The sequence below is a fragment of the Cibotium barometz genome, chromosome 53, assembly GCF_041138505.1.
Source record: "Cibotium barometz isolate CiBa-2024 chromosome 53, ASM4113850v1, whole genome shotgun sequence".
NCBI classification, from domain to species: domain Eukaryota; kingdom Viridiplantae; phylum Streptophyta; class Polypodiopsida; order Cyatheales; family Cibotiaceae; genus Cibotium; species Cibotium barometz.
Window position 1 is genome coordinate 9710978 of NC_141098.1, and position 20393 is coordinate 9731370.

Here is a 20393-nt window from a genome sequence, read left to right on the forward strand (position 1 = left end):
CCAGATATTTATATGATATTTTAAGGGATTTTTCCCATATTTCTTAGGCTATTTTAGGCATTTATATCAGTCATGGACATTTTTCCTGATAATCGACTCTCTGAGCCTGTGGATCTCCAGGAGATAAAAACCCAAGCATTGCTGATCACAATAGTCCATGACTCTAGCCAGTGGTCCAAATCCCTCTCTGAAAAGGCAATGGTAGCGCCCTCGAATCTCATAATATGCTGTGTAGCGACAGATGTAGTGCTCCTTCGTCTTTGGCTCTATCCAACAAATCTGACAAATCCTGTCCCCTGGAGGTATGCCTCTAAATCTGCCAGTCTCTATCTCTAACTGATGTGAAGAGGTGCGGATCTGCCCAATGGCGCACCTCAATCCATGAGACAGATGGGTATCCATGTAGCTCGGTCTAAGTATAAAGCCATCCTCAGTGGTGCGGAGAAGATGGTCTCTATAGAAAGCCATCTTCGTCCCCAACTCCTGTGAGGGCTCTAGCCATGTCTACTGAATGAGGTCTTGTTTGATGACTCTGCTAATCTCAGAATGTGTCAAGGTGAGAGAGGGTGCCTCCAGAGAGTACTGGAAGGGTGGAAGTCTGTCTAAACTGAACCCGTGGAGGTCAAACCAGGATGCTATCTGCGCATACCAACATGAAGTGTCTCCCTCCATGGCTAGCTGATGAGAGGACTCTCAAGCAAGTTGTGCATACCGGTGTCGGGGAAGCTCCCAGGTGCTATGAATGAAGGACACTGATCTGACAAGAGCCTCGACTACGATCGGTGGTGCTCCCATCTCGGCTCTAATAATCTCATGGGGTACCGAGGCCTTAGCCCGAATCATCCTGGAGATCATGGACACAAGTGGTCTCTCCATCGATCTCCATCCATCGTATGTGTGTCCTGATCGATTGTGACGATCTAGGCTAGGCCCCCATATCTGTACTCCATATAGCATAGCCGATGTGACCAGCGTGTCAAAAAGCCACAGCTTAGTGCGTGGCTCCTGAAACTATACCTGTGAGCACATCCTCTCTAGACCTCCTAGTGCTGCATATCCTCTAGTCAATCTGGCCTCTGCTGCCCCCCTCATGGAAAATGTGGGCCCAGTGAACACCACTCCAAGATATGTGTATGAGTCAACATATTCCACTGTCGCCTGCCCATATGTGAAAATAGGCGCTGATCTTCAAACCCATTGAGCTGTAGTGTTAAACACCAGCCACTGTCCTGTGCATAAGCATGTAGAGAGAGAAAGAAAGAAAGATTTTATTAACGTCTTGCAAAAGACCGAACTGGGCCTATGAGACAAATTGGTGTACCTGTATGGGGTATCCTCTGTCATCCCAACAAAATGAAAAAGTACTGCACTAAAAAGCTGAATCTGGGTGTGCAATAAGTACAATGAGTGAGAGAAAGATATATTAAGCGTCTACTAAAGACCCAATGGGCCCATGAGACCAAAGTGGTACAATAATGTCCATGGCATATATGAAAACATAAATATAGCTATCTCATTGGGGTGATACAAAACTGTCCATGGAAAGAGAGAGAAAGAAAGAAAGAAAGAAAGATTTTATTAATGTCTTCTAACGGCCAAAAAATAGCCTATGAGACAAAACCTGTGTACACCATCATCATGTCTCAATGGACATCAAATGGATACAAAAGGAAAAAAGTACAAAGTACTCTATATAATAAAGAGTGAGAGAGAAAATAAAGTTATATAAACGTCTTCAAAAGACCTAGTGGGTCTATGAGACCAAAAGTGATACAATAGTGTCTATGTAATCTCATCATGGTACAAAAGAAAAAAAGACGAGAGCTATGAGCTGGGAATGTCAAATCCAAGCCATATGAAACAAAGTGGGACCATCATTATCATTCAACCTATGGAGCTAACCGCCCGGTAGGGGGAGGGGGCCATCAAGGATATCAAGCATGGGGTTAGCCTATAGAAGGCTTTGCAGATCCGCTGGGTGTGGGAAGGTGGCTTTGTGCCTCTCCAAGATCTCCTCAAGCTGGGGCTGATGTCTGTGTTGCTTGCACAGAGTGGGGTCTAGCAGGGGGTGTGGCTCGATGAGGCTATGCATATGTCATCCATGGCTGGTGGGGCATCCTTTCATGGTCAGAAGAACTGAGAAAGGGATTTGGACACAGTATTGGGTCCCGAATACCCTCCGTAGGGCCCCCACCAAGAATGGTGTATTTGCTTTATTAGAATGATGCAAATCTGCAAATGAAATCTGGTTCTTGACCTTTCACTTTCACTGTGTGGCTGAGAGCTCCCCTTGGCTGTCTTGGTCCTTGGAATTCAGCAACCCCTTGTGAATGATCAGATGAATGAATGATTTTGAGGCTTGGCTATTTATAGCCCCTTCTAATGCTGGTCGGCTCGCTCTAGAAGCTGTCGGCCTGCATATTTTCCCTACACGACTTGGAAAAGATGCCTTTAATCCATGTGCTTTGACACCTGTTTGCTGGCCGCCTTGCGCACGTTGTCCAGGCTATGCCTAGACCATAGCCTTCTTGGCTACTGGCTGACAGGTTGGCCAAGTCCTGGGGGCTAATAGACTTGTCCTATAACCCCTCTATGCCTGGCGGCCTTGCTACCTAGGCCTCCTGGCCGACAGCAAGCCCTAGCCTTCCTGGCTAGTGGGCAAAGGCCATGGGCCATCTTGGCCCCCTGGGGTGGCCTAAGGCCTACCCCGTGCCCATGTTCAAGGGATTCAACACCCCTTTCTGGGGTAGCCCTAAGGGCTTCCCCCCTTCTACATGCAACTACATGCTTCCAGACAGATGCCTGGCATCTGGTTGCAAACCAAACAGTTAGGACACCTGGCATCATTCCAGAGGGAGACTCGCAGTGTGCAGGACTGTTTTTTTTTTCCCATCCCTCCCGGATTAGTGCCGCCGACTGCCTGTCTGCAAACGTCACCCACGCTACTGCTTACGCCCACCGAGCTGCCAGCGCTCCTCCATGCAGGTCTTCGCGGCGGTCTGCGCCAGCTTACCTGCGTAGGCATGGCCCCTACGTAGGCCTGGCCATAAGGCAGCGTGGGCCTAGGCGCCTGCGTAGGCCTGGCCTGGGCGCCTGCCCGCCTGGCCTAGGCGCCTGCGTAGGCCTTGGCTGGGCTCCTGCGTAGGCAGGGCTGCCTACATGCTGTTGCCAACGCGTTCCAGTAGCCCACGACCAGCACGAGCATGCGACCCCGCAGAGTCAATTGAATACTTCTCTCGCTCGCTCTCTCTTTCTCGTTCAACTCAAAAGCAACCATGCTTTTTTTTTTTGTGTTTTCTCTCTGCTGAAACCGTTTATACAGTTCAAAACCATCTTTCCTCTTCTTTGCAAGGCAAACAACCCTTTCTAGACCACAATCGCTATCATGACGGGTTCTTATGATGAAAAAAAACAACATACTGAATCTAAAAACCTGACCAAGACCATGTGTGAGACTTGTACACCTAACCTTGGACGCTTAGAGTGGAACCTTGGCTGACTCGTCTTGGACTGGGGCTCACATGGGATCAGTTTCCACTCCAAGTCTTGCAATACAGATATGTCCATGTGGCATCCAAGTGCGGGATGCATGTGACGTCGGTATGCTTTATATAGGCCCTAATCTTGGCTAGGGTAGCCCCTTTAGCTGGCCTTTTTGTCCCTTTTTTTTCCTTTTAGATGGGCACCTATTTCACCTGGGCCAGAACTCAGTCCGTCCCGCCACCGTAATGTTGAGAAAACCCACCCACTCCTCTCCAACCTTGATAATAATCCATTGTGCCCTCCCTTGAACAATGATGCGTCCCCTTGGGGCCAAAAGCTGAGGACCAAAAGGTATGGCTGCGTGACGCGTCCAGGCAAAATCTTCTTGCAGTTGTGGGTACGCCCTGCTGAAAGGTGATGTTCCTACAGGAACAAAAGATGACGTGGGCCTCCTACACAGGCTTTCTGAAGCTCCTGGGGAAGCACTCCTCTTTTGTGGTGGAAGTGGGGCCCCTCCATCCCGTGAACACTCCAAGAGACCATCCGCATAACTAAGGATGGGACCTGCTTAGGACACCCTCTCCATGTAGGGTCTTTGGGGTCGGTTTGAATCACAGTCTGACCTGGGTTGGATGTGGGCGAAGTGATCCCTGGTCATGTCCTCCATAACACTCCACTCTACTCTGGCCCTGCGGTATGCCCGCTTTGTGCTCCATCTGTTGCAGCAAAGGAAGTGGAGGAAGGGCCTCAAGGGAATAGTGACTGGCACATGGAGGAACACATACAATATCCTCTCTAAGCTTGAGGCAAGGGCCTGCTAACTCCATGCAGGCTAGGGCCCAAAAATGGGTGACTTTCTCCACCAGAGGGCTATCTCCTAGGTGCTGAGAGCGCCTAGGAGTGAATGGCGGAGCAGGCTGACTTGCAATCCCACTCCCTACCAGAGGCGACGCTGAGAGGAAAAGAGAGGACCACCGCTCCACTGCCTTGAGTATGGTGAAAGACCACACAAATGCGGTGTGGTGCCACAATCTTCGAGAACTCGCCGGCCTCAACAGGAAGGCATCTGAGGAGGCCATAGTCAACTGAGGCCCCCATGATTGTTGGGGGGGGAGGGGGGGTGCGATTCAGGGGGAAGGGCAGCCAGGGGAGGCTACAATAGTCATCTCCACGGGATCCGTGAACAGGGTGAATCCGTTGCTTGGCCCGTCTGGGCTGAAGACTTTGGAGGGGGTCAGGGGCGGCAGGGATGGAGAGGGGAGGCTGAGGGAGGGGGGGGAAGAAACAGAGGGAGGAGACAAGTGGGGAGAGGGCGGAGGCCTATTTAGAGGGGGAGAGGAGGGGGTGGAACCACGGCCGCAGAGGGGGGGGGGTGCGAGAACACAGGAGTGGATGAAAACCAGGGGGGAGGGGGGGACCACTGGCACTGGAGTCTCGGAGGACGAGCTAATATTTGTGGGATAAAACCTTATAAAATAAAATGGACCTAGGAAACATACGTATCACTTACAAAAACACACAAAATATAATGTGTTAGGCTGAGACAAGTGTATGTGCTCCCATCCACGTGGTTCCGAGGCATCCCCCGCCCCGTGAACAGCTTTAGGCAATAAATTCAAGCAACATCCAAGCTAGAAAACAGGTTTATGTGGTCAAAACATTACGCACAAAGCAAAATGCACTGTTGTTTGGAAAACCTCTTTTCTTTCAAGCTTGTAGCAAAAGCTTTCCAAGCAAGGGGGGAGCAAAACTTGAGGCACTCTAATGGAGTCAAGATTGTACTTTGGTTTTTGATGCATTACCTTTCATAGAAGAAATGTTCCTGACTCTACTGATACAAACAAGTGAAGTAGCTTGGAATGTAGAAAGTAATGGGCAAGCCCTTCACTTGTTTCACAAGGACCTCAAGGGCATAATCACATTAACAACCAGCTGTTTCTGCAGTCCCTCTTCCCATCATTCCCCTCCCCAAGAATGGATATGTCTCTTTATTTGAGTTCAAGAAATGCACCACTGTTACACCCACACCAAACAGATAGCATAGAACGGTATAACACGACCAAAAGCTTTCAGGGATTGACAGGTTGGTGTATACAGCAGACAGTTTGTGCTTGTAGTATGATCTTAGATCTTCTAACATCTCTCAACAGATAACACGGCATACATCTAGCACCTCAAGGATTTAGAAAAATCTTAACTTTAGGGAGTGAACTTAAAACTATGGCGTTTCAATGGTGCACAATGTAGCTACATGCTTTTCATGGTGTGGATGTCATCATTCGCCAATGGTAGATAGATCATCTGTTGTTAGCTTTCTGTTTCAGTTTTTGCTTTTCCCTTTGTTTTCAAGAGTTTGCTTAGCTATTGCAATCAGCTACCTGTGATAATCATACATGGCTTTGTTTTCTTTGTTTTGGGTCACAGTTAGCTTGGAGCGCTTTTATCTCACTCCAGCTGGTAGAAGGAATGCATTTTGGGAGGGTGCAAACATTCCCTTTGTGAAAATAAGTGAAAATAAGGACTCTGAAAAAGAAACACACAACCATGTTGATTTGGAATTCCCCTTTGTCTCTGATCGGACGGTCGACACCAGTACTCCAAGAGGAGATCTTTCTGTTGCTGCTATCAGCTGTATTGAACAATTCAGTCGGTAAGCAATTGATCCCTACAGAGGCTTTCTGCAAACAATACTCTCTGGTCCACACCTTTGCTATGTTGGATTTACTTTTTCTCCAGTGTCCTAACATTGGTCCTTTGGCTCCCACCCTGTCATCCTCCTTGGCCAATAATGCGTCAAGGACTTGGAAACCCGTCACAGACTGACACCTGTTCTTCCTCGTGCATGCCTAAACCTCATTGGGACTCTAGTGTTCTGATCCTTGATTACACATTCTGCTAAACCCAAACATAAATGGTTTCTTAGTATTATGGCACATGCTTCCTGGCATGATGCACGTGACAAAAGCTCACAGCTCACAAACCAGACATCAAGTGTGCTAGGCTCTCAAGAAGCTTTTTTTTTTCTGGGAAAAAGATCCTTCTATTAGTTAATGAAAGACAGCCACAAAGGGCTAGATACAACCATGAAGGGCTAGATACAAACTCGCCTTATATACGGGCAGGAATCAAATGATCACAAGGGGAAGAGACACTTTTCCTCCAGCTGGCCGCTTTGTGAGGAGAAGGCTGTCTCATACAGAGGGGGGGGGGGGGGGGGGGGGGGGGGGGGGGGGGAAACCACACAAGTGGTTTGTAATGCCAAGTGGGGGTCACCACCTCTATCTGTGAGAAAAGGGCCAGGCCTTCAGAGTCTCAAGAAAGCTTCGCTTCCGCATGCGGTCAGAACCTCCCTGTAACTTCCTCCACTGATTGCGGAGGGTGTGAATGATGTCGAGTCAAATGCTCCCGATGGACTCAGCGGGCGGAGTGTGGGTACCCTCGATGGCCTCACTACATCTAGCTCGCCAAATGTGCCAGGCCACGATGCTACTGCAAATCTCCCATCTCTGGCATGAGCTTGGTTGCAAGTGGTTTGTAGGCGGGGCTGTGAGACTGGTACTTCCGAAATAGGATGGTGAGAGACCTGAAGGGCTAGCCCTCCCCCATCCTCCTCATAGGTCCTGACCTCCTCAACCTCTGTGGTCCAAGCGATAGTGCTCCATGTAATGATTCGGGTCGAGGGCTTGTCCATAGTGAAGATGCGGAGAATCCGTTGCCAAATCTGCTGAGCCTTAAGGAAATCCCAAAGATAATGTTGCTGATACTCCTGAGGGTGGCCGCACTGTGGGCAAGTTGCTGACGGACCTCCAACTGCCATCCAAGTGCCGACCGCCAAGCTCCTGTGTGCCATCTGCCAAAGAAAGAGGGTGATTCTTCTAGGCCAAAAACTGTCCCAAAGTCTCTTCCAAAAACTTGAGTTCCACTGTAGGCGCATGAGAGGTTGGCACTCCCATATCCATAGCCACTAGAATCTCTTCCTGGCCACCTTGGCCGGTGGTGGGTCTATGTGCCACTCCCGTGCTTGAAAACTAATCACCCTCACCCTCTGCAAGGTGCAGCCAACTGGAATCCTCTAAGGGAAGCTCGGATCTCTCTAGTCTGCCATGGGATCCAATAGAAAAAGTCAGCAAGACTATTGCCCTTATCTGCTCCGTGGACCGCCACGATAATATCATGTCTAGTAAACACACCTAGCCACACTAGGGGAGTTTTCTGGGATAGGAGTAAGCCACTCCTGAGGGATAGCTAAGTCGATGTCGATGCTCAGCCTTTCTCTACCCCGGACCCCTGTTAGGCCTCTCTCCTGCACCTCCGGGGATAACTTCCTTTGTGCGATCCAATTTCCAAGGGACCTGGCTGGTCCTATGCTCAAGGCGCCCCATGATACATTAGGTCGGGCCCCCAATATGTGGCCGTTGGGTAAACGGATCACGGGTTTAAGACCTCGAAGGCTGCCGAAGCCGCCGCTGGAGCTATCTGCCTAAGGGCCGGCGTGAGGTGATCCCATGCTTGAAGTAAGCTGGTTGCAAATTTGTCCTCAAAAGCGGGACTAAAACCTTGGGCCCGCATCTTTGTGAAAATCCATCTGGTACTCTGCGGCCAAGGGCCCCCTAGACTCAGGGTGTGGGCTGAAATCCGGGCCAAGAGGAAGTCTTTCCAAGGCTTACCACCGGGGAGGAGTCCTCTAACGATCACCTTGCCCAGTAGGGCACGACTTTGAATAGCAAGGTCAATGAGGCCTAGCCCCCCTCTACGGCATGGCCCGCATCTCTGTGAAAATCCATCTGGTACGCTGCGGCCAAGGGCCCCCTAGACTCAAGGTGTGGGCTGGAATCCGGGCCCAGAAGAAGTCCTTCCAGTGCTCACCATCAGGAAGGAGTCAGCTTGCCCAACAGGGCACAGCTTTGAAGAGTAGGGTCAATAAGGCCTAGCCCCCCTCTACAACGCGGCTCAATGATCACTCTCCATGCCACCTTGGCCCTGGCTGGCCCCGCGTCACTACCGGCCCATAAGTTCCTGATCAATTGCTGTACCTGGCTAATACATGCCCAAGAGAATGCCCAGCATGTAGTGATGTACCACATGGTGGCAAGAAGAACTTGGTTCGCCACCACCACTCTACGTGCTAGGGTGAGCCTCATAGAAGGCCCCAAAGGTCACAATATGACTAGCAATATAATCGTGGCCAGGCTTATACCAGCGACTCTAGATAGGGACTATAAGGGTATTAAACAACTTATGGATTCTTATGGCATGGGATAGTGTGAAAGGTTTGCTCCCACTTCTAGGATGACTACCATGAGGTATGCTATTGCTTTGGCAACTCATTTAGGATGGAAAGTGCATTAGTTGGATATGTTTGGAAGGATGGAGAGGATTTGATTGTGCTTATCCTTTACGTGGATGACATGCTACTCAAGGGACCTTATAATGATGGTATTTCAGCATTCAAACGTCATTTGAGATGACAGATTTAGGTCCATCGCACTACTACTTGAGTATATGGTGTATCGAGCGTGATGATGGCATTGTTATTCTAGAGCTCAAGTACATAAAAGGGTTGCTGAAGAGGTTTTGGGGGCTTGTTGTCGATGTTGAGGTTTACCTCGGTTGGTACTCCTTGTGTTTTGCTTGAGAGCTTCTTGGTTTGATATCCACATCTTCTTCTCTCCTTCATAGTATCCTTGTGATTGCAGAAGATGTTTTTTCAACCCATTGCTATCTACTAGATCGAGTCTTTGATTTGAGGGGTGTGGGTTCACTTGTTGATTTCTCCTCCCTAGGCACCGTGTTTGCTGTTCCTCATGTGCCTCTTGACCATCTTGTGGTTTGGAGAAGTAATTGTCTTGTGAAGATGATTGCAGTATCTGTTGCTTTGGTGGGGCTCCATAGTGGCATTGTGATTGTGTCACCTTCCCTTTTGAGTTGAGTGGTTATGTCTGCCCATTGGATGGTTCAATTGGTTGCACTTATCTAGGTCCGTCCTAGCAACACATGTTTTTCCATTGTTCCTACAAGTATCACATAAATCTTTCTAGCCAAGGGATTATTACTGATGGAAATATTATCCTTTAACAATCCTTCAACCTTCACCATACATGAGTTTACACTTCGGACTTTAGCATTTGTGGGTTCAAGGTGTGGTTCACTCGAAGTCTCCCATGAGAGTAAGTTGTGACTTGCCCGCGTATTAATCAAAGCAATGCTAGAAGAATGGTTGCCAAAGTTGGTGATACCAACCTTCAGCCTAGTTGCTTCGATGTCCAAGTCCTTTTCTTCGAGAGAAGTGAGTGCATCCATGTTTACACGTAATGTTCTATTTTGAAACTTGGACATAAGGCTCCGATGATATGGGACGCCAAGGTTTGTGTGACAAGGATGGTTGTGGTGTTGGTCTAGTGTCTAGCTCTAGGGTGCTCCGGATGGAGCGATGGTTGGGAGGTGAGGTGAGTTGCTGGTCACTTCACCAATTGGTTTGTGTGTGTGCATTGGTCTTGCAGGAGCTACTTGGGAGCAAGGGATGTTTCACTTCCTCAAGCTCATTGAGGTTGGATTTATTTAGCAGCCAGGCTACCGGAGTTTTCACATGTCCCATGCCATGCATATTGTGATTGGCTAGGTATGGGTTTCATCCCACCTCCTCAGAGTGGAGACAGGGATAGATGAGTGCGTCTTCAGAGCCGGGGAGCTCATATGGAGACCTAGGGAGGAGAGGATCTGGTGATTATGCCACACAGAGGTTGAGACAGAGGAGCATTACATATGTCACTACCCAGTATACTATGAGATCTGTGGGAGGTTTCACTGTTTGTTTCATGAGGGGTTTGGCCCACTTTCCAGGATCATTGACTTCCTTGACCATTGCTACCTAGTGCTTTTCTTGCTCGAGATCCATAGACACAGGGACACATCCTTGAGAGAGCTAAGGCCCCAGCCACCCTGCCCCCTCCCTCACCATCCAACCATAACTGGCTTCTTCCGGACCCAGGAAGAGGACACCACACAGTGGATCCTGGACCCACCTTGCCCGGGTCGGACTAAGCATGTGCAGTACAGCGCGCCCGGCGCCCACGGCCCCCCTGGACGATAGCCAACGATCCACTCATCAGCTCCAGATCCAGAGATGCTCCACCGCCATCGAGCCACCTTTCCACGTGACGTAGCTGAGGGAGACCTCTCGGACATACTCATTAGCCCCATGCTTGATATATTGGAGAGTGCTATACCATCTATTGGGGGCTGATGCTCCTCTCATGTTTCACAAACTGACTGAATATAGTATACCTTTGTGGCTCCCTTCCCAAGGCATACCATGCCCCTCTCCTTGCAACTTCCAACCCCTTTCGGAAACCTTTGCATATAGAAATAGTTTAGTTTAGCAAAGGTTACTGTAGTGATCTGAACATCGCGACGTTTTGTGAAAAAGTAGGCTCTCCAGTAGAGTCTAGACGATGTGTGTAGCTGAGATGGAATGTCTAGTAAAGCATGTTGTCGACGAGAGGCCTTCATGAAGTTTTAGACTACACAAGTTTAGTTAAGAGTAAATTAGATTTGATTCAGCCTTACATTTTTTTGAGCAATAGGATTGCTGAAAATGATGTTCCACCCTTGACACTCTAGTTTGCAAGTTCCTCATATTTAGGAAACCAGTCTTAGCAGCTTGGAAGACAAACACAGATGCAGGAGGTATTTAGGAGGATGCTGGCAGGGTACTGGAGAGCAAACAGTATGAGTCACCTAATGAAAATAAGCCTAGCAGTGGTTTAGAAGATGGTGGTCTGCATGAGGAACCAGATCTGTAGCAGCATGATGGAAAATGGATGGTGGGTGACCTGGTGGAATGGGTTGGCCGGCAAGCCTAGGGCCCTGCAGGTTATACTATTTGTGAGCATTTAGTTTCAGAGACCCAGCCATAACCAAGCCAACCAGCAGCAGCAGCCCTTGACAGCTCCTCAACCCCCCTTCCATGTTCTGCGCATTAGGTTGTGCATGGAAATGAGTTTGGCTAATCCATTCAAAACTTTTTAAAAAGCACTAGAGTCCTATCTGATTGGCAATTAGCAATTTGTGTGGGACATAATGTGTGCATGCATGCTGAACATGGAATGGCATGTTTTTTTTTTCCCCAGAAAGGAGACTTCTATTAAGTATGATTTTTTTTTTTCAAAATGAAGATTTCACACCAAGCAAGGTGGAGATCTCAACCAATCAGGAACCCTGTGCTGCCAATAGGGTCTTGAATGAGAGGATGTGAAAAAGATACCAACGTGCTTCCTCTCCGCAGCCCTCGAAGCTCCTTGGATTTTGGCCCAGGTAGCCATAATGGTGTGAATAATATCACTCCAAATCCTGCAAAGACACTGAGAAACAAGAACAGGAGTACCCTCAATGGCCTCAGTGCATCTAGCCTTCCAGATATTCGAGGCTGAGATGCTAGCAATAATCTCCCAAGAACTGTCTAACCTCTATGCCGGAGGGACAAAGTGTGAAAGTGGCGAATCCTGAAGACAATACTGCCGAGCAACTCCTTGCCTAACCATAATGGCCAAGCTCCTGTCAGTCCCCTCGAATCTCAGCTGAGGCCCAAACTCTGTCAACCAAATGATAGAACCAAAAGAAATGATAGCATCCCTCTTAATCCTACCAAAGAGGTGTGCAATCGCAGACCAAACCCTCTGTGCTTCCCTGCATTCCCATAAACAATGGTAAACCTCCGAAACTCCTGCATATCTAGGGCATGTTGGGCAAGCACCAGTAACAGACCTCCGCTAATTGGTGGCCAAACCACCATGAAGAGAAACCCAGATAAAGGAGGAAATCTGTGGCCTTCCTATAAGAATGCCACAATCTCCGCCAAAATACCCTCTGAATGTCAATCGAAATGCCGTAAGATTCCCAATGGGGTCTAAGAGTAGGGACATTCTCAATGTGTCCCAAGATAAGATGTCTGGCATTCCGCACCGTATAACTGAAAAAAGGCATGCTTTTCAAAGGGTTACAAGCATCCTTCCACTCCCACTCACCAGGATCCCAATGCAAATGTCTGATAGGGCAGCCACCAAACAACCAAAGGCTAACACTATCTGGGATCATCCCTGGGGGGGTCAACAAAGACGTGCTTCCCTAACCAGCCAACAACTTTGACTGGATGAATCTGGGGGTCCTCAATAAGGTCTTGCACATCACATCTCTCCAGCTGCCATCCATCCTGTACAGAAAAAAAGACCGGTACATCATTCTCCCTAGGCAAGGAGAGACCCATAACCTGAAGAGGAACACCTGTCCCAGAAAAAACCCCAAACCAAGAATGATGGCGACATTCCAAAAAAGATCGAGTAATCCAGTGGTTGGGAATGGCTGCATCAATCTGTGCAATCCTCCGGCTAGAGCCTCTCAAATGCTGCGTGAAATCCAATCTCTGCACCTCGGTGAGGCTCTGAAGCCTCTTCCAAGCTAGCACTGTGAGGCAATAGGGTCTCCTAGCCAGCCCAAAGAATATGCATAGCTGCCCCAAGAGGCCTACCATGCACATCTAAGATCAAATCATTCCACAGAATGGGCTACCAGTTAGCTTCCTCCGCTGAATGTGGGGGGATGTGTACCAAGAAACTCCTCAGGCACCGTAGGAGGGACCTAACCAGGGGGGACGAAGGGGAGCAGTGAACTGCATCCGAAAAAATAAAGCGTGAGCTGAGAGTTGAGTCACCTCCGTGAACAAGTACACACTTTGTGATCTGCTGCAAGAGGAAGTCCTTCCACGGCTTTGTGCTTGGAAGAAAGCCCCTAACAACAAGCTTACAGAGCAAAGCTTTACATTGCACCTCAGGGTCAATGATATTTGATCCCCCTTCCTGCTTAGGCCTGATAATGGTTTCCCAAGCAACTCTGGCCTTGGTGTGTGCATTTCTGTCAAGCCCTGACCAAAGAAAGTTCCGAATAAGGCGATGAAGCTGGCCAGTGCAGCCCTTATGAAAAATCCAGCACGAAGCAATAAACCAAGCCGTGGCTAGCAAAACTTGGTTAACCACCAGAGCTCTCGAGGCCAAGTCGAGCTTCCTCCTACTCCAGTGATGAAGTTTGCTTTTAATGCTTAAGAGCACTCGAGCAAACTGTTGAGCAGGGGAGATGTGAACGCCCACCTGACAACCAAAGTATCTGGCAGAGCATCCTCTCTCAATCCAAGTAAAACCAACATTTGTACCCCAATCTGCAAGAGGAGAATCACTGATCCAAAAACCAACTTATTTATGCCAATTGATAGTAGCTTGTGCCGCGAAACAAAAGGTCTCGAAGGCTGTCCGGAATGCACATTAACAAGCATGTAAAGCCTCAAGGAACAATGCCCTATCATCTGCTAACTCAGAGTCCAAAAACTCTTCCTCCGTGCATAAAGGCAGCCTGAGACCCACAACACCAAGGGCAGCCCGAAGAAACGTGCTCATAGCCTCTGCTACAATGAGGTACAGTAAAGGGACGAGGGGACAACCCTGCCTCACCAAACGGGAAATCTGAAAACGCTCGCCTTGCCCCTCAGAAATTAAAACAGTGCTATGATCCTCCTTGTATAGGCAAGACACCCCTCTGATCCAGTTTTGGGAAAACCCCATGTGTGCCATAGTGCCCTCCAAAAAATCCCAAGCCACTCTGTCTCATAAGCTTTTTCAAAATCAAGCAAAAGAATGGCAAGAGGCTGCCGACTAGACTTTGCCTACTCGACAGCTTCCCAGAGAGAAAAGATGTTATCAAATGTACTCCTTCCTTGGAGGAACCCATTCTGTGTATCATGGATAGTCCTTTGGAGAATCGGCTGCAACCTTATACTCAAGGCTTTAGCTAAGATCTTATATGCAGATCCAAGGAGAGTGATGGGCCTCCATTGCTTGATGTCAGTCTTGTCCCCACTCTTAGGGATAAGGTGAATCAGTCCCTCCGTGAGGTATGGCGGCATCATACCCGACAACCACATTTTCTGAAGGGCAACAGTGATAGCATCTCCAATATGATCCCGAAAAGGAATAAAGAAGGCGGGAGAAGGACCATCATCCCCTGGGCATGAACCACTGGAAAGAGCATGCAGTGCGTGAAGGAATTCATCCTTCGAGAAAGGGGCATCCAGGGAAGAACACACAGCATTTGTAATGAGCTTGGGCATGCACTCCCAAACTTCTGCTGTGCCACATCTCTCGGAGGAGAGGGCACCTCTGCAGTCAATAAAGACCGATAAAAATGTGAAGCAATACCCCTCACCTTATCAGGCTCAATCTGAACCTCACCCTGTGAATCCTGCAAGTACCTCATAGAATCCCTGCTATGGGAAGGCCTGTGCACTGAAAAAAACTCTTTGTTGCATCTGCCACCCATCTGAGTCCAAAAAGCCTCGTTCGCACGAAACGCGAACTCATCCTTCCTGTCCATGGCCAACTGCAGCTCTGCTCTAACTGTGGTCAAGAGGTCTGCAATCCAAGACGCATGTGGATGCTTTTCATGTTCCCTCTGAAGAGCAGCAATCCTACGCCTAATAGCTCTCTGCTTGTCCAGAGTCTCCTTCTTCTTGGACAAGGCAGCGCTATGATAATGATGGCTGGTCCTCTCAAGAGCTAGGGCAAATATTATGACGAGGATGAAGACCATCACAAGATCTCCATATCTCTCTGATCTCAAGGGAGATGTCAGCATCTAGATAAAGAGAGTGAGGGATATGGACATGGGGAGAGGCCGAGCGAGCCCTAGGCTCCCTGGGACACAAAACGACGGGGCAATGATCGGATTTGGTGGTGCCAGGCATAATGGCAATGGTGCCTCCTTTGTCCAGGGATCAATCATCCACATAAAATCTGTCCAGACGTGCAAAGAGGAAGGGCAGCACAACAAGGGCTGTGCAGAGGAATGAGGCGGAGGAAGGAGGGGAGGCGGGGAGAGGCATCACAACAAGGGCTGCGCAGAGGGATGAGGCGGAGGAAGGAGGGCAGGCGAATCAACGCAAACAGGAGACGACAGCGGGAGGAAGAAGGGCGGGCAGAGGCAGGGGCGAACAGCGGTGGAGGAAGGATGGGGCCAAAACAGGCACAGAGGCGGAGGGGCGCAGGCCAAGGTTTGGGGAGCTAAGCGTTCTCTTTGATGAGAGTTTTTGAATAGAAGCTTGTGTAATGGCATGTTTTTTGGTCACTTTGTCTATCCTTCTCCAGTTTGAAACCAAGAGAAGTGCAGTTTTTTGCTGATTTTGTGTATCCTTCTCCGGTTTCAAACCAAGAGGAGTGTAGTAAGGTTGTCAGGCATTATCAATTAATAGCCATCTACATGGATGCCATAACATAACGTGTACACTTTCAACTGTTTGGAATCTCAGAAGTGTTGTGATATCTTTAGTTGTAGGACTGGGACTTATCATCAATGTGTCTAAAATTAACACTTGTTTAAATTTGACCAGACTGAACGGACTTACAGGGAAGCAAATGAGACAAAAATTTTATTCACAGTCACCAGTTTCTGTTCAAAATGAGGCAAGACATTTGGTGGAGTACTGTTGCTTTCGATATTTATCTAAATGCAGCACGGATTTTCATCCGTACTTGAAGGTGTGCCCCCTCCCCCCAAATCTTTTGCAAAGGTAGGTTTACGCAGTATTTTGAAACTTTGCAAAGAAACATATGGGAAATAATCATGATTTGAAATAGAGATGCTATTCAGGATGGTGCCCATGGCATGAGCCCCTAAGGAGGCCTAATGTAGGCTGTTACTAGGCCTTGACGTGTGGCATAAAAGACAAACATGGGGACAGCCAAATAGGGGTATATACCTTACATTTTCACAGATCATCTTACTTTTCCATCATGCATTGTGGCACAGACGAAACCCCCTTTATACTTCAGTATTGCAGCCTCTGTCAGAGAAATTCAAGAGCCGTTTAAACTTCAACCACGAACCACATGCGTGGAACTTGCAATTTGTCTGTTGTATCAATGGGAATATTTCGCAGTAAATTTTGGTTTTGACTCATCTTTTTTGTTGTGTAATTTTGAGCATAATCTGTGTGCATGGAAAGATCTTAGGTGTGAGTGTGAAGTTGGTCACACCACATGAGAGCTTTTCTTGCTGGTAGATTTCACCAATAGGTTTCTTGTTTGGATATGTGGAGGCTATCTAAGCGTATCTTGGGTTACAACTGTCTACTTTACTTTACTCAAAGAAATATTCATGTTATAGAATCTAAACTAATTTCAAATATGCATTGTCTGTACGTTAGGAGAAGATCATTTGGCAGTGGTGGCATATCACCTTCAAGTAATCAGGTTGGTTTCTGATGCATACAGGAGGCTGCATTTCGAAGGCTGATCTTCATAACAATGCTTGCGTGGCAGCAACCTTATGGTAATACTCAAAACAACCTAATGGTGCATGGATATGAAAAGGTGCATGATAGTGGCAAGACATGGGTAAGATTTCTTTACATTGTCCTTCTTTTAAGTTTTGATATCAATTCACTCATCCATTTTAGCAAGCTGCTATCTATTAGCTTGTAACAAAGTCATAAAGATTTCTGCATTTTCTAGGTGTGACAGGAGCTTTTTTCTATTACCGTCTTTTTAAAGCCTTTCTGTCATGTTGTTACTTAAATTTGGATGCAAGGAAGATTGTTGGAGAGGAGGCCTTTACTCGAATTGCACCAGCGGTTTCTGGGGTAGCTGACAGACCAACCGCACATCACCTCTTTGAAGCTCTTACCAGTGACAGCAAGGGGCTTTCTTTTAGTGTCTGGGATACCTATCTTTCAGAGCTTCTGAGGTAACTTGATGCTAGTTTGGGGTCATTTTGCATGCTACATATGCTTATTTTTTCATGCAGGTGTTTAAAACACAGATTTCAGTTGATGATTAAGTAGATTGTCTCTTCAGTCTCGCTGTTGCTAGATTTGGTTTCAGTCCTGCACTGTATACGACCTAAGCCCCTAAACCCTTGCTTTTTTTTGTAGAGTCCATGAGGAAAGGCTACAACACAGGATGGATGAAGGCTCAACTTTAAGCCTTGATGCTCATGAGTCTGTGCTTTGTGTGGGTACAAACAAGAGACAACCTGTTCAAATGTGGAACAAAAATAATATCCCCTGGCCAGGGAGGCTAACATTGACAGAGAGGGCTCTTTACTTTGAGGTCTCTCTCTCTCTCTCTCTCTCTCTCTCTCTCTCTCTCTCTCTCTCATATTCATGTATTCATGTATCCATGTACTCATGTACCCCACTTTGACTAGTAGCATTAGCTTCCCCCCTACTAATGTATTGTGGGGCTATCTCTTTTCTTTTCCAGACAGTGTATCAGATGTCACATGGTTGTAACTTTGGTCTCATAGGTCACTTTGGCCTTTTGAAGACGTTAATATAACATTTCATTCCATTTCATTTCATTTCATTTCATTTCTCTCTCTCCCTCTCTCATGCTTAATAACCATGATGTACAATGTATCCGTGATGCTAACATTGACAGAGAGGTCTCTTTACTTTGAGCTCTCTCTCTCTCTCTCTCTCTCTCTCTCTCATGCTCAATAACCATGATGTACAATGCATTCATGATGCCAACATTGACAGAGCTCTTTACTTTTTATCATATGGCTCGGATTTGATATTCCCAGCTCATAGCTCTAGTCTTTCTTTTCTTTTGTACCATGATGAGATTACATGGACACTATTGTATCACTTTTGGTCTCATAGACCCACCGGGTCTTTTGAAGACGTTTAATATAACTTTCTTTCTTTCTTTCTTTCTCTCTGAGGCTCAATAGCCATGATGTACAATGTATCCATGATGAATAATGAACCATGGCAAGAAAAAACTGTAGAAAACTAGCTACATAAGCTAAAGTATGTGATGCTACATGATGATAATGTGTGGTCATAAAGTGATACCATCCTCCTGCAGAATAGAACGCAGAGTAGCCATAGCATCTCCCCTCTGTGATGGGAGATTTCAATGTCGTCGGAGGACATCCTGGGTGTGGAGGTGGCAGGTGAGGGGATGAGGCTTCTGAGATCTGGGGCTTCAAGGGATTGCGCATGCTCACTAGTGAACCTTGCGTACATGGGGCGTGAGGGTCACATGTCTGTGTAGGCTGTTGTGGACGTGGCTGGTCCTTTGTCGGGCCACTATAGTTGATGGCTATTACCCTAAGAAATTTGTGATGGATGTCTAGGAGGCGCCTCACTGGCTTTGTCTCTCAGTATGAGCTCTCTATGACGCGAAGCTCTAGTAAATACATGCCTAAACATCTCTGGTCTTCATACTGCATAACATGTGAGAGGGGGCCCAATCTATTTTAGAAGAGACTGAAATCTCCCACGGATCTCATAGTAGGGGGGCCATCTGAACAAATAGTGCTCCTCTTCTTCCGCCTCGCTGGTGGTGCATACTCGACATATACGTGCATCTTGTGGAATGCCCTCAGCTCTGCCAGACTCAATCCCAAGGCGATGAGAAGATACCCTCAGCTGGCCAATTGCTATCCACATGGCATGTGACATGTGAGGGCATATGCTTATATGTGCTAACAAACACTAACAACAGGGGCTGGCCAATTGCTATCCACATGGCATGTGACATGTGAGGGCACATGCTTATATGTAGTGCTTTATGCTAACAAACACTAACAACAGGGGAACTTCTCTCCTATGGGGTTTCCCCCTTGGACATTTGGTGTGAAAGGACACCTAGAACAGGTTTATTATTATCAGTTGTACTTCATTTATTATATTGTCGTGTGCAAGGAATTTTCCCTCTTTCTCTCTCTCAATCGATTTTCTTCCTCTATGTGTGTGTGTGAGAGCTTCCATCGCCCCACAAACCCTAACACTAGGTTCCTGTATGCCCCCACTGACTACTGCTCTGTGAAGTTCCTCTCTAAGGACCTTGTGCTTCTGAAAGCACTGCGGTCCTCCCAAACCCTAAATGTTCCATGAAACAATCCACATAACTAAGATCTGTGGGAGGCAGAGCTATTGGAACTGCCCTCCACTCGAAGAGTCTTTGGCATGGGTTTGGGGGGAGAGTAGTCACTATCTGTATTGGGGGGAAAAGCCGTATGCCACTGCCTCTACAGTTGCCCGATTCCTTTATGAGCACATTGTCACCTGCTGTGGTTGTCCCTTGGAGCTGACCAGTGATCGGGGCTCCCATTTTGTCAATGAAGTCATCACCAACCCCCTCGCCAATTAGCAAGTACTTCACCGCAAATCTTGTGCCTGCTACCCTCGGGCCAATGGCCAGGCCGAGAGCACCAACAAAGTGCTGTCACTTTCTCCGCAAGACTTGTCATCAGCATCACAAGCAATGGCCGGATGCTCTTCTCGGTGCTGCACACTGGGCGTATCGCACCGCCTACAAAGCCACTACTCAACACAGATCCTTTCAGTTGGCCTTTGGGCTTGAAGCCATCGCCCCCTTTGAATTCAACCACGACTCCTACTGGGTAGGCACTTCCCGCGTCTCTTGCTTTGGAGCTTCTCATTCCTCCTTCATCACCCCTCTCTCCATCTTGGAAGAAACCTGTGCCATTGCCAACCTCGCATTGGAAGCTGAGCAGCACGATGCAAGGCATGGCACGACTGACACTTATGTCGCCCTCACTTTTGTCAGCGTGATTTAGTGCTCCTTTATCAGGCTCGGTACCTTAAACAAGCCAAAAAGCTGGTACCTCCGTGGGCAGGCCCCTTCAAGGTTCAAGACATCCTGCCACAAGGTGCAGTGCAATTGTGCACCCTGTCCAATGAGCGCCTTCCTTTAGTCAATGGGTCCAGGCTTAAAATCTACCTCCAACATCGGCCTGAAAACCATCCCTTGGCAGGCCCAAATATTGAATGAAAAGGGGGAAAAAAAGGGGGGAGAAAAAAAGAGAGCCACCCACCCCGCTTGAAAACCGGCTCGGTA

The 20393-nt window shown here is 47.8% G+C and overlaps 1 protein-coding gene across 5 annotated transcripts in view; it reads left to right on the top strand.

The window, feature by feature from the left end:
• LOC147608263 (uncharacterized) overlaps positions 1-20393 on the top strand; it is a 133647-nt gene that overhangs the window by 21164 nt on the left and 92090 nt on the right. For all 5 annotated transcript variants that reach the window (XR_015264430.1, XR_015264427.1, XR_015264428.1 and 2 more), the window contains exons 2-6: positions 5908-6133; positions 15911-16058; positions 16794-16916; positions 17114-17265; positions 17453-17630. Coding sequence is in view for 1 of the 5 variants with exons in the window: in XM_086788879.1 (XP_086645005.1) it covers positions 5908-6133; positions 15911-16058; positions 16794-16916; positions 17114-17265; positions 17453-17630 (827 nt within the window). In the remaining 4 variants the exon portion in view is untranslated. The remainder of the gene's footprint in view (positions 1-5907; positions 6134-15910; positions 16059-16793; positions 16917-17113; positions 17266-17452; positions 17631-20393) is intronic.